Source organism: Lepidochelys kempii, chromosome 5 (genome assembly GCF_965140285.1).
Source record: "Lepidochelys kempii isolate rLepKem1 chromosome 5, rLepKem1.hap1, whole genome shotgun sequence".
Taxonomy (NCBI): Eukaryota; Metazoa; Chordata; order Testudines; family Cheloniidae; genus Lepidochelys; species Lepidochelys kempii.
In genome coordinates this window covers 56,180,776-56,194,463 of record NC_136384.1, presented here as the reverse complement: position 1 = coordinate 56,194,463, position 13,688 = coordinate 56,180,776, and the positions used below count along the sequence as shown (strand labels likewise).

The 13,688-nt window shown below is 39.6% G+C and overlaps 1 protein-coding gene across 1 annotated transcript in view; it reads right to left on the bottom strand.

The window, feature by feature from the left end:
- RASA1 (RAS p21 protein activator 1) overlaps window positions 1-13,688 on the bottom strand; it is a 118,322-nt gene that overhangs the window by 81,380 nt on the left and 23,254 nt on the right. Inside the window, exon 2 of the mRNA XM_073344424.2 lies at window positions 3,497-3,649. Within this exon, the coding sequence (XP_073200525.1) occupies window positions 3,497-3,649 (153 nt within the window). The remainder of the gene's footprint in view (window positions 1-3,496; window positions 3,650-13,688) is intronic.

Here is a 13,688-nt window from a genome sequence, read left to right as displayed (position 1 = left end):
GCCAAGCAAGCACAATATCGATAAAATCAGACATCCCAAAAAATTGACTGATTGCATAATTGCTGGTATCAACGACAGCTGAAGTTTCCAGCTATACAAAAGTCGGATATTAGCACTGAAAAAACATATTGATTATTCTTAGTCAGTACTATTTGTATGATAATGTGGTTGTAAAATCAGACTGATCAAATCTTTTTTTTTTTTAAGTTATCAACATGATGACTGAACAACTCCTCTAGTTACAATGCCCTAAAAAGAAAGGGTAAGTTATGGTAACATCCAGTGTGTAATTGGAAAGTAACAGGATCCAAAGTTTTTTATAAAAAAGTAACTGACTTTTTGGGGCTACACCTGCTCCTATTTTAGAAGTTTAGTGTAACTAGAGGAAGATTCCAGTTGACACCAATTGGGGACACACAAATAAATGGGGAGAAAGTTTACTGCAACTCACTGAAGAATGTCTGTGGCACACAGATAAAAGAAAGGTCTAGGATATTTCTTCTGCTCTTACTTTATAAAAAACACTTATAATACAAGAATATTATTGCCCAATCAAATTGTGCAACCGGGCTGTTAAGTTAATGAAGAAAAAACATGAGTAATTAAATTTAACAAAAAAAGGGGGCTGCTGATATGAAGCAATATTGATTTAATATCTGAAAAGTTTATTTAAATTTTTCACTTTCTACTTTCAAGTTGAAACTGAAACTAAAAGAATGGAAATGCCTTAAAGATCTATTTACAAAATTAGTTATTGGAATCTGAGAAGATAATATTTCAACACTTGAAGACCAAGAACTACTTGCCATGCTCATTCTTTTTTTCAAAGCTAATGATCATTCCAGAAATCAAGTGAACAATTTGGCTTTGGAGAAATTTGTTTCTGTTTTTAGGTTAAACCTCCCCTCACAATCCCACACTGATTCTTGACGTTACTGCTTTTCTGTTCCTTAACTTCTACCATTTTCTTTGCCTGTGGTCTTGCACTTCAGATACAGGTTTATTGGGAAACTGTCCTGCTTAAAGATTTTTTTATATTAGTCTATATACCTATTAAACTGTTCCTTGAACAACGGATCAAAACAAGTCTTTTGACAACATCTATGTCTATCAGACTTTGGCTTTTGTTAGAGTTGACCTTTCAACAAACATAAAATGTTAAAATCCAAGTAAAGAAGGATTGCCCAGTCTCTGTAAGGCTACAACAGCCAAAGACTGAACTTTGTGATGATGGTGGGCCTCAGTCCATCACTATGCTGGCCTGAAGGAATTACCAGAACAGACGACTGTAGAATTAAGATCCCAGTTTTACACACCAGGAAGAGAAAGTTCTCCAAATCCCCACAATACACTCTTGAGGCAGACAGATTTCTGGAGTTTAGCACTGCCAATGGTGAGTGTCTTGACTGACAGACCTTGCTTCAGTTCTCCTGGTCAACAACAGGACCAAAAGTTTGTTAAATTTAATTAGTTAAATGCCTCGAAGTCCTCTCCTGCAAAGAGCTTGATCACACTGGCAACAGACAAATTCATTAATTATGGGAACCACAGCTTCCTCCCGTACTCAGAGGTTATAAGAATAAAGGGTCCTCAATACACAGAAATCTTCCGGAGAACTCTTCTCACCATGGCCAAGGGAGTGGATTAGGGGAGTGATGAATGGGAAAGATGTACTATAGAATAAAGATCCCATGGATTGCTTGTTCATCTGTTCTGCTTAACAGATTCCATGAATGTGAAGAACATCTGAAACCTGTCCTTCCTGAAGGCCATTAGATCCATCTGTGGTCTGCTTCAGGCGTGACAGACTAGAATATTCCCAATCAGTTACTACTTTCTAGAGTTCAACTGTGTCTTGTTCAAACAGACTGCTGTGGAACTGCTTTCCCATTAGCTGTTAGACTGAAGAGATTCAATTTCCAAGATATCAGCAGTTCTATTTTGTGGCGCTTGAACAACGTTATTGGCAACAACATTCAAGTTTACACACAGCAAGTCTCATTCATACAAACCAGAACAAATACGCTCCTTAAAACTGTAATCCTAGCCATAACTTGGGACAGTGGTCAAAGGACTACTAATATCAAATGCAATCCATTCCAACATGCATTGAATGCTATTTCCAGCAAACCCAGAAATCAAGAGACACAGATTTCTTACTTTTTTCCCCTCTCAATTTTTCTCTTAAAACAAAAGATAATATTAATTTGCATTGGTACACTAAGAATATTAAATAATATGGAATATTAACTGCAATGACTGTCAGAGAACACATTTAGAACAATTCATTTTAAGTTACTCTGATTAACAAAGAAGAGACCTGCTGTCATAAATATAAAGGGAAAGGTAACCACCGTTCTGTATACTGTGCCATAAAATCCCTCCTGGCCAGAGGCAAAGTCCTTTTACCTGTAAAAGGTTAAGAAGTTCAGGTAACCTAGTTGGCACCTGACCCAAAATGACCAATGAGGGGACAAGATACTTTCAAATCTGGAGGGGGGGGGGGAGGCTTTTGTCTGTCTGTGTGATACCTTAGCTGCGAACAGAACAAGGATGCAAGCCTCCAACTCCTGTAAAGTTAATAAGTAATCTACCTAGAAAATGCGTTAGGTTTTCTTTGTTTTGGCTTGTGAAATTCGTTGTGCTGGAGAAAATGTGTATTCCTGTTTTTGTGTCTTTTTGTAACTTAAGGTTTTGCCTAGAGGGATTCTGTATGTTTTGAATCTGACTGCCTGTAAGATTATCTTCCATTCTGATCTTACAGAGTTGTTCTCTTATCTTTTTTTGTTCTTCTAATAAAGTTCTGTTTTTTAATAATCTGATTGGGTTTTTTGGGGTCTTAAAAATCCAAGGCTGGTCTGTGCTCATCTTGTTTATTCTCAAGCTTCCCCAGGAAAGGGGGTGTAAGAGCTTGGGGGGATATTTTGGGGAAATAGGAACTCCAAGTGGTCCTTTCCCTGACTGATTGTTAAATCACTTGGTGGTGGCAGCATTTACTTAATCCAAGGGCAAAGACTTTGTGCCTTGGGGAAGTTTTAACCTAAGCTGGTAGAAATAAGCTTAAGGGGTCTTTCATGCAGGTCCCCACATCTGTACCCTAGAGTTCAGAGTGTGGAAGGAACCCTGACACCTGCCTAATGCTGCCTATAAGCCTATTTGCTACAATTCAAGGTGTAAATTGTTTGATAGTAAGTTTTTCCATTTTGCAGCTCCATTTATTTCCTGATGCTTCTGTGTTCTGCTCTGGGTGCTGAAAAAGTTGATCTATGTAAAAAGTATTTTAAAGCAGGATACTTATTTTAAATCAATTAATGGAATGCAAGCACATGAACAGCAAAATATAGTCATGACAGGTACATATATTCAGAACCACCTGAACTGCTAGTTAAGATTGATTGTAATGCAAACATTTAAGTTTGTTTGTATGTGCTACAAGGACTTCTATACCTATATATACAGTAGCTATCACATTTTTAGATATAACAAAAGTACTCACCTAAAATGATTGACAACATTTGTTTTGCTAAGAAATGAAAGCACAAATGACCCTGGCCTCCGATCACTCTCCCGAATAAGGTAACTACCAGGTTTTCCGGCTTGCCGAAGACGTTCTTCTGCAATTGTTCTGTCAAGTTTTCCATGATACCACCTGAAAAAGAGTGTGAAATAAACAGTTGACTATAAAACAAAACTATCAATTTCAAAGTGTCATCACAAGAAGAACATCGGGGGTATTGAAAGAGCTTTACTATAACACATTAAACATAAAAAGAAAAGGAGTACTTGTGGCACCTTACAAAAGCTTATGCTCAAATAAATGTTAGTCTCTAAGGTGTCACAAGTACTCCTTTTCTTTTTACGGATACAGACTAACACGGCTGCTACTCTGAAACCTGACATTAAACATAAAACAACTGAACTCTGACATGTCCAACTCTGATGGAAGTTTTCAGTTAAAATCATTGTTTATAAAGGCCTTTATTTCTGTCTATCACTACTGAAATTTAACATTGGTTACTAGCTTAGCTCTTTTTAAAATGGTGATTTAATGCATCAATCTGTGTTTAAGTGGATTGTTGTATTTCAGAACGATCTTTTCAATGGTTTAATTAATTGATTTGCCCAAATCCATGCCATCTCAGACCTCATTGAAAGTTCCCTCTTAAAAACTCTCTAATTTAGTTCAAAATTAGAAAGAGACATAAGATTCAAAGCAAGAGGGAGAAAAGGGAAAAAGGGTATCCAGAATCTGACATTTTGATTCAGGTCCCTCTTTTTTGTAATGCTTGAAATCCAAGGAAGGATTCTATCCTCAGCCAGAGACTTTGTGTAACAGTGAGGACACCTCTCCCTTAGGGCCGTGATTTTGGTGTTTTGCCACTAAGAGGAGCAGTACAGAATGTAATCCTCAGTGTATCCTATTTCTGAAAATGTGAGTCAACGAACCTTTTCATTCCTTCCAGACAAAGGTTATCTACAAAGAAAATAAAGGGATTGTGCCCCTTTTGGGCTTTATGTTTAAAAAAAAATCATGCCTTTCTAAAAAAAATCTGCCATATTTTAACATTAATTAGAATTGTACGTGTCCCAGAAGACTATGATGGCTGAAAAATTAGTGAACTAATCAGCACAAGGGTGAAAACTGAACAACTGAAATGGGAAGGGATTTTAGAGTGCTTAAGACTATTGTTGTTAATTCCTATTTAATATCAATGGCAATCATTTTGGAAAATGGAAGCTTTTGTTCCAAATATTCCTTCTCCTTCAATTAATATACATTCTATGACACACCCAGAAAGGTCTGCCAACAAAACCAGGGAAGACCAGAAGTGAAACTCCTGATACTCCTAAAGTGAGTGACAAGCAGGCAGAAAAACTTAAATTAAATCAATCACTTCAGGCCTTGTCACAAGGTAAGCTGGCGCTGTAAAATCACTGGCGCACAGATGTACTCATGGCAAACCTAGCCCACCTCCCCAGACAGAAAAAAATAAGTAGGGTCACATGACAAAGAACAGGTGACTAAGAGTCTGGCATGCCTGGAGGTAGAAAGGCATAGTATGGTTTACTAACAAGGGGGAACCAAGTGGAGAAGAATTCCAGATTGGAGTGGAGGGTGTAAAAGCAAAGAGGGACTTCAGTGAAAGGGGCCCTGGGAGACAATACTCCATAAAAAAGTAGGAAGGCTAGTAGCATAGGATGAAGCACTGAGGAGAAGCTGAGCAGGTTGTGGTTACAGGGAGCAGACAACCCAACTAGGGTTCCTAGGGACAGAAAAAGATAGGAAAGGTTTCCCTCCACAATGCCACCCTGTTCAGTATATAGCGGGAAGCCAGATCTGACTAGAGCTCAGGAGGACTGGTGACTACCCCGAAAAGGAAGGGCTGGAAATGAGATGAAGAAAGAGGAAGAGAAGACAGCTCCCTTAAAGAAAGGGCTGTGCTTGGTGACACTGAGGCTATGTCTACACTACGTTGCTACACTATGTCGCTACAGCCATGCTGCTAAAAGGCATGCAGTGTAGACACCTACACCCACAACAAGCAGAAGAGCGCTCCTGCCGACAAAGCGCTGTTCACAGCAGTGCTTGTTGTCAGCAAAACTTTTGTCTTTCGGGGGGTGGTGGTGTTTTTTTTTTAACACCTCTAAAAGAGAAAAGTTTTGTCATTCAGTTGCCAGTGGAGACAAAGCCTTAGACTCAAGACACTTATGTTTATGTTTGAACTTCATGCGCCAAAAGGGGTGGAATTTGTAAGTTGACCAGAGGGGTAAGTCACCTCAGCAACTGAATTGTCCTGAAGACCAAGAGAACTACTGGAAGACTATGGAAGGAAACTTAGGCACCAGGCAAAATGCCTTCTCAGTAATTTTTTAATTGAAATTTAGGTTCAACAGAAGTTGAACCTCACCCAGGAAAACATTCTACTTTACCTGGTTGAGTCATTTATTTTAGCCCTGTACACAGAAGATATATTTTAATTAATATCTACCATACCCAACTCTCTCGCAACCTATCCATTATTCGTTGGCTTATGTCTTGTAGACACCATGAAGGCACATACTTAAAAGAGATGGTAGGTGGACAAGTATAGAAAGTGATGTTGTAAACCATAAAGATGACTATACAAAGCAGGGGTGGGCAAACTATGGCCCACGGGCTGTGTCCATCCTGTAAGACGTTTTAATCTGGCCCTCAAGTTCCCATCAGAGTGGACTCGGGGCTTACCCCACCCCACACGGCTCCCAGAAGCAGCAGCATGTCCCCCCTCCGGTTCCTACACATAAGGGCAACCCGAGGGAACCACGGCCAATGGGAGCTGCAGGGGCGACGCCTGCGGATGAGGCAGCGCGTAGAGCCTCCTAGATGCACTTCCAAGTAGGAGCTGGATGGGGGACATGCCACTGCTTCCAGGAGCTGCTTGAGGTAAGCGCCGCTCGGAGCCTGCACCCCTGGCCCCCTCCCATGCCCCAAACCCCTGCCCTGATCCCTCTCCTGTCCTCTGAACCCCTCAGTCCCAGTCTGGAGCACCCTCCTACAGCCTAAACCTCTCATCCTTGACCCCACTCCAGAGCCTGCACCCCCAGCCAGAGCGCTCACCCTGCCCCCGCACCACTACCTCCTGCCCCAGCCCTGATCCCCCTCCTGTACCTCAAACACCTCATCTGGAGCCGAACCCCAGAGCCCTTACCCCCAGCCACAGCCCTCACCCCCTCCCACACCTAACCCCAATTTCGTGAGCATTCATGGCCCACCATACAACTTCCATAACCAGATATGGCCCTCGGGCCAAAAAGTTTGCCCAGCCCTTATATAAAGTAACTGAAGTGAACAAATAGGTTGTCAGTGCTGTCACAGTGGAAAAGAAGGAAACACACTAAGTAAGAAGATTGGATGAGCAGTGAGGGGCAGAGCTGTACATTGCAATGGAAGTTTTAAATGATAAAAGGAGATTTCCCCTAACAATCCTTTATAAAAGAGACTTGCTGACTTATGAAAAAATGAAATCCTTTAACAACCATGTTGTTTCTATATCATTTCTGTTTGGGACAATTTTCAGAAACTGCACTAAAAAACTCAGTTAGGAATCATGGGCTCTGCTGACAATTGTGAATGAAAGACTTACCTAAGCTATTTCATTCCTGTATCTCGGTTTATTAGTCTGTAGAATGCACATGATTCCCATTTATTACACCTCAAAATAACTATTGAGATAGATATTTGTAAAACACTGATATCTTTAAATGAAATGTGCTGTACAAGTACAAAGTTTTATTTCTCTTTCCTCATTTATTAGTTAAATTTGGCAGAGAGCAGAATCATTAAGAGTTTATCTACTCCAGTTTATTCCCCGGACATAATTATAATACTCCGGACATAATTAACTTTTCTAATAAATGGCTCTACTAATAAAGAAGAAAATAAAATAACAGAAGCTTCTCCATAAGAGATCAGGTTTTTTAGAATTATAAATATGCATCATCAATCTTCTATTTTACAGTTCTATAAAACATACTCAAGAATCTCAAGTTTTGAACAAAATGGAAGGATTTTGTCCTCCGTAGTAGGCATACCACTACTTTTGGTATATTCTAGATTAATTCCTCTGACTATGACCAGGATATACTTGTTCTCTCCCACATAACTATATTTTATTACATTTATTACCAGGTGAGTGTAAGTGACTCAAATAAATACTTTATCACAATTTACCTCAGAACAAAAAATATGGTGCGTTTAATTTCATTTCTTATGCCAGCAGTTAAATTCAATCAAAGCTACAAGAACATATCTTTTCTGTATTTCAGTTACTATCAGCTAACACATAAGCTTGTATTTTTCAGGTTAGTATGTATTCTTGCATTAAATTGTTGTTCCTGAATAGCTATGAAAATATGCTCTGACATCTGTTTTATTTAACTAAAAACTGATAGTATAACAACAGAGTCCATGGCAATAGTATATCAGTAGTGATGGCAGAAAACAGTTCAAGTGAATATCCTCAGGAAACCGCTGCAGATAGCACACATCTTTAGAAAACAGGATACACACTGAAGCAGACACACTGAAGATATCATTACAGTAAGCAAAATGCTTTTCAGGAAATAGCTGTATTCTTTTTCCAGAGAAAGTACAATTTTAACACTAGATAGCACTTCCATTCAGAAAGGAAGGACATGCAGAAGAATTATATTCAGTTTTTCATAAATCAGACTTAAATTTTAAATATCAACCTCCTCTTGTCTTTCAACATGCATCTTAGGTGAAGAAATACACTAGCACATGGTGCATTGTATTGTTTCTCCAAACCAGTCAGTATTGTAAAACAGTAAGAGGTAATTGAGTTACAGGTGTTACGTATCATGTTCAAAATCTTTTTTAAGCATATCAAATGAACAGTTAGGGGAATGCTTGATGTACCTTTAACAAAGACGATTGCAATTTTCATTATTATAGACTTTTTTTTTTCCATTGAAAAAGGTACTGGCAAGAATCAGCTCAGTCTTGCCTATTCAAAATGATGACCAATCCAAAACCATGTCACTTGTAAAAGTAAAGAGGAAAATTCACACCTCTGATAAGAACTATAAAATGGATACAGATTCTGTGGAGGGAGCATCAAAAGGCAAAAAATAAATTTATCTGGATTTTTACAAACTATTAAAGACCAACCATCTGATTCTCTAGGCACCCTTTACAAACTTTCAAAAATACACTAAAAAACCTGTCAGTTCTCCAAAATCAACTAAGCACAGTGTAATAAAAATATAATAGAAATTAATGAGCATTTCCATAAAATTCCCAGAATCCACACTGACACAATCCAACATCATTTACTCATAGGTAACATAGAAAAGGCTTACAACACACACTGCAGATTAACATGCTCAGACTGTTCTGGAGCAAGCAAATTCCAATGGCCCAGGAGCATTAACCAAGAACATCCAGCGAGACATCCCAGAGAGACTTGAACACTGCTAACTTGAACTCTGCTAACCTCAGCTATGGTAGTATGTCACAAAGAGAGGTCTCTTAGCTAGGTAGATCCCAGTCATTTAAAACCTTATAGACCAAAATCAACATCTTTAAAACCACTAGGCAGCCAAAGCAGATTATACAATATCGGTTTAATACACTCATAAAAAGAAACGGTTTAACAACTGGTCCCCCGACTCTGCACCACCTGCAGTTTTTGAATAAATTTAAGATGTAGCCCTACATAGAGTACACTGCAGAAATCTAATCTTACTGAGACAAACAGATGGATAACCATTGCAAGAGTCACTTCTAAAAGAAACAGGTCTGTAGGTGAAAAAAGGCTTATCTGATTGTAGCTATTACCTAATTTCTGTGCTTGTAAAAAACAAGGTCATTTCAATCCTACTCTGTTTTATATCAATTTCCACTGACTTTCATAGTGGGGGAGGAGATGCTGCTGCTCCTGTGATTAATTTATTTCATGTAGTACTATATGTACTAGTCTGTTTATGATACTACAGTTGGATGTGCAATTCTCCACTCCTTCCATGTCATGTTTTAATTCAAGAGAACATACTAACATAGGAATTGCCATACTGAATCACAACAATGGTCTGGCCAGTATCCGGTCTCTGACAGCGGCCATTATCAGATGCTTTGCAGACAGGTGCAAGAAACCCTGCAACTGAAAGTTATGGAATAACATGCCCACAGGGATAAAATTTCTTACTAACTCCTATTATTTAGACAGTTCCTTAAACCCTTTTATACCTGAAGATTTATGCAACTTTTAAAAAAATACTTACTATTGTAACTTGCTAGCCACATTGTATCAATCCATTTTTTAAATTCTGACAATCTCTTAGTCTCACATGCATCAGAGTTCCCCAGGCTAATTATGTGTTGTGTGAGAAAATATTTCCATTTATCAGTTTTAAATTTTCTCCCTATTAATTTAACTTCATTTAATCTCCCTCACACTTAACACAGAAGCTGAATACAGCTTCAGCAAATATTCAGTCGATGTATGTGCAAGTTAAGCATATGCCATTTTATATATTTACAGAAGAAATATGAGGTTGTGGTTAAGGTTTTGTGTGTTGTACTATATGGGAGATAAATGCACTACACTCAACTAGAAGGAAGTTCTTTGTGACCATGTGGAGTTTGTCACTGTCTGTGGAAGCTTGATGTGTGGTAATTAGGGTACAGTTGAGCAGTGTCCCATATTTCATATTTCTTTGCTTTCTAGCATTTCCCTTGAGGGTGTAAAGCTTAACCAACCTTAATCCTTTATACACAACATTGTTGTTTATGGAATATCCATAACCAACAAAATAGGGGTTTTAATGCAGCAAGTACAGTGTATGAGGGTTTCAGGGGGCATAGAAAAGATTTTATCGGGATATGGTGGAAATGGAGATGTTTGAGGTGTATGGAAGTGGAGACAGTGGAGGGAAAGTAAAAAGGCCCAATGGATCCATCTCTACCTACCTACTCTAGCAAAACAGACCTGGTGCAGAGGAAGCTTGTTGTCAACTTGCTGTCTACTGGACCATCAGCAATCCTCAGAGCAGAGGAGACTCTGTTGAAGCTGCAAAGGATGATGGAGAGATCACAGCACTAGTTCTTGTAACTTCTATACCAAGGAACCCTGGAAACATAGTGTGTTTCCTCTCAGTTTCATACTCACAATTTCTCAGGGCATCCCATAACCTCAGTCCCATTAGAAGAAAAACAGAGACAAGAGGGGAAGCCTCGCTTTCACATGACGAACAGGGGTCTCAAGAATACCAAGTTTCAGCTGAATTATGATCTCTGTTTCAGAAAGAGTGAGATCCCTCCCCCCCGGCATTAAAATATTATTGAGGCTTACTTGTTCCCGTTAGTCTTGGTGTTCCACTGATTCTCTCAAACTTCCCGTTTCTGATAAATAATTTTTATGTCTTTGGCTATTTGCTTTTCAAATTTCATTTTAGTCCTTATAATTTCTCTCTTACATATTGCCTGACATTTTATGCTTTTTTAAAATTGGATTTAAGGACCGGGATTTCCATTTTCTATAGGATATTTGTTTGGATAAAAGGCAAGTTTTCTGAGGTTATTTGATACATTCTGTTTACATCTTGCTTTTCAGCTTCCTTTGTTTAGAGACATGCATCCCATCTGAAAATTACTGTCTCCTTAGGTAGTCTCCATGCGAAATCTAAGGAATGTCATTTCTTTATTTCTGACTTAAAGAACTTTTTACTAGCTCTCTTTTTTAAATTTAGATTTAAAATATTTTAAATAACATTCTTTTCAGTCAACATCTTAAACTATTTTTCTATTTATGACCTATTATTAGTTTGGACAATTAAAATTGAGTTATTTTCATGCTCTAGAACAATATAGTAGTGTTTATATTTAAACTTCCCCCTAGGGTGTTTGTATCCCATAAAAAGCTGTTTCACTGAAAAAACATGAACTGTTCTGTGAATTTTAAAACGTTTATTTTTAATCAAAGCTGAATTTTGAACCTAAACTGTCCCTTTAAACATTTGTGCTCACCTGATGTTTCTAATATATATTATAAGCTATCACGTAGTATAACCAAATGATTTCCTAAAAGTTCTGCACTATACTTATATGTGAACATGGACTCTCAAAGTAAATTTCACTCCAGTCTAGCTTTGTTTGACGAATTCATTGACTTGCTCTAGCACGTCAGCTCACTTGAAATAGTCAGTCACGTGACTATTACTTCCTGGCCTACTCCTGGATATTTTCATTCTTCCAAAGCATACAGCACAGGTGTGGGCAAACTTTTTGGGCTGAGAGCCACATCTGGGTGGGGAAATTCTATGCAGGGCCGGGGCAGGGGGTTGGGATGCGGGAGGGTGTGCAGGGTGCAGGAACGGACTCAGGGCAAGGGATTGGGGAAGAGGAGGGATCCGGGGTGAATGAGGGGGCTCAGGGAAAGGGGTTGGGGTGCAGGAGGGATGTGGAGTGCAGGAGGGGGCTCAGGGCAGGAGTGAGGATTGCGGGAGGGAGCTCAGGGCAGGGGGTTGGGGTGCAGGAGGGGTGCAGGGTATGACAGGGGCTCAGGGCATGGAGTTGAGGTGCATGGGGGTGCAGGGTGCAGCAGGGGGCTCAGAGCAGGGAGTTGGGGTGCAGGAGGGGTGCAAGGTGCAGGCAGGGAGTTGAGGGGCAGGGTGCAGGAGGGGTTCGGGCTCTGGCCCGGCGCCACTTATCTAAAGCAGCTCCGGGGTTGCAGCAGCGCACACATCTCCATGCACTGCCCTTGCAACACCTTCAGGTACCTCCTCCGAAGCTCCCATTCGTCCCGGTTCCCTGTTCCTGGCCAATGGGAGCTGCAGGGGGCGGTGCCTGGAGGCAAGGGCAACGCACAAAGGGACATGGTGCAGGCCGTTTCTGAGAGCAGCACGGGGCCTGCAGCAGCATTGGGTGGGAATTCCACGGGCCGGATCCAAAGCCCTGAGGGGCCAGATCCAGCCCGTGGGCCATAGTTTGCCCACTCCTGATATAGCGTCTCCTTCCAGGAGAAATCATGAAAACTTATTCCAACTTATAGACACAAAACATAGAAGACAATGAAGCAACAGAGATTAAACTAACATACAAACAAGAACAAAATCAATACAACCTAACTTTTCTCTCTTATCCCAGGGTATATGGAATAAAAGATTATTAAAATTTGTGTAGGTAAAAAAAATCACTTCTTCAGATGCATCTGAAGAAGTGGTTTTTTACCCACGAAAGCTTATACCTAAATAAATCGGTTAGTCTTTAAGGTGCCACCAGACTCCTTGTTGTTTTTGTGGATACAGACTAACACAGCTACCCCTCTGACACTTAAAATTCATATTTCATTTCTTTAGGACAGCATGATCCAGTAGTTTAAACACGGAAGAAGACTCTCCATTTACTGGCATTCCTCCAATATATTAGCTCTCCCAATCCACAACATATCAGCTCAGAGAGCCATTGTACTACTTAAAGCATTTGAGGATGTGTATACAAACTATGGATCTGAACATTTCAAACCAGATTAATAAAAATCTTCACCCTTCTTACCATCCTCAATGAAAGACTCAAAAGGATGGGAAGGAGAAGTCAGTGCTCATTCAGAAGGCAACATATTTGAGGAACTTGTCACTGCGGGGGTAAAGAACCTACATTTCTCCCTCACTGCTTTATTTTTGCAGAAGACTAACAAGCAGTAATAATCCCCAGGGAGGCAGCTGTAGAGAGTTAAAGAAAGAGGAACACTAAAGAGGAATTTAAGGACTCTCCCACTCCTGAAAGAGCCTGGGATCAGCAGCCAAGAGTGTGTGGCAGCTTTAGAATATAGTTGGTGCTGTCTGCCTTTAATCTCAGACACCTACACAGGAGACCTGGAAACCCTATTCAGAGGTTTGAGCTCCTACATATAGTAACTATCAGTGAAAATGGCAGCTGCCTATTCTTAAGGATGCCCAACACTTTTCATTATAAGACTCTTTTTCAGTTACTTATAATTTTGCCAACGTTACCAATTTAGGCTGAAATTTTCCAGGCTGGTTGTCTGCCTCAGGTTGATTTTTATATATAAATTTATTTTATTGTATTTTAGAGTTTCAGCAAAAATAGTTTAGCCATTTTGAAGAGTGAGATTAGGAAAAATATTTTCTATTACTCCTGGGGGAATTCTGCACCAAAAAAATTAAAA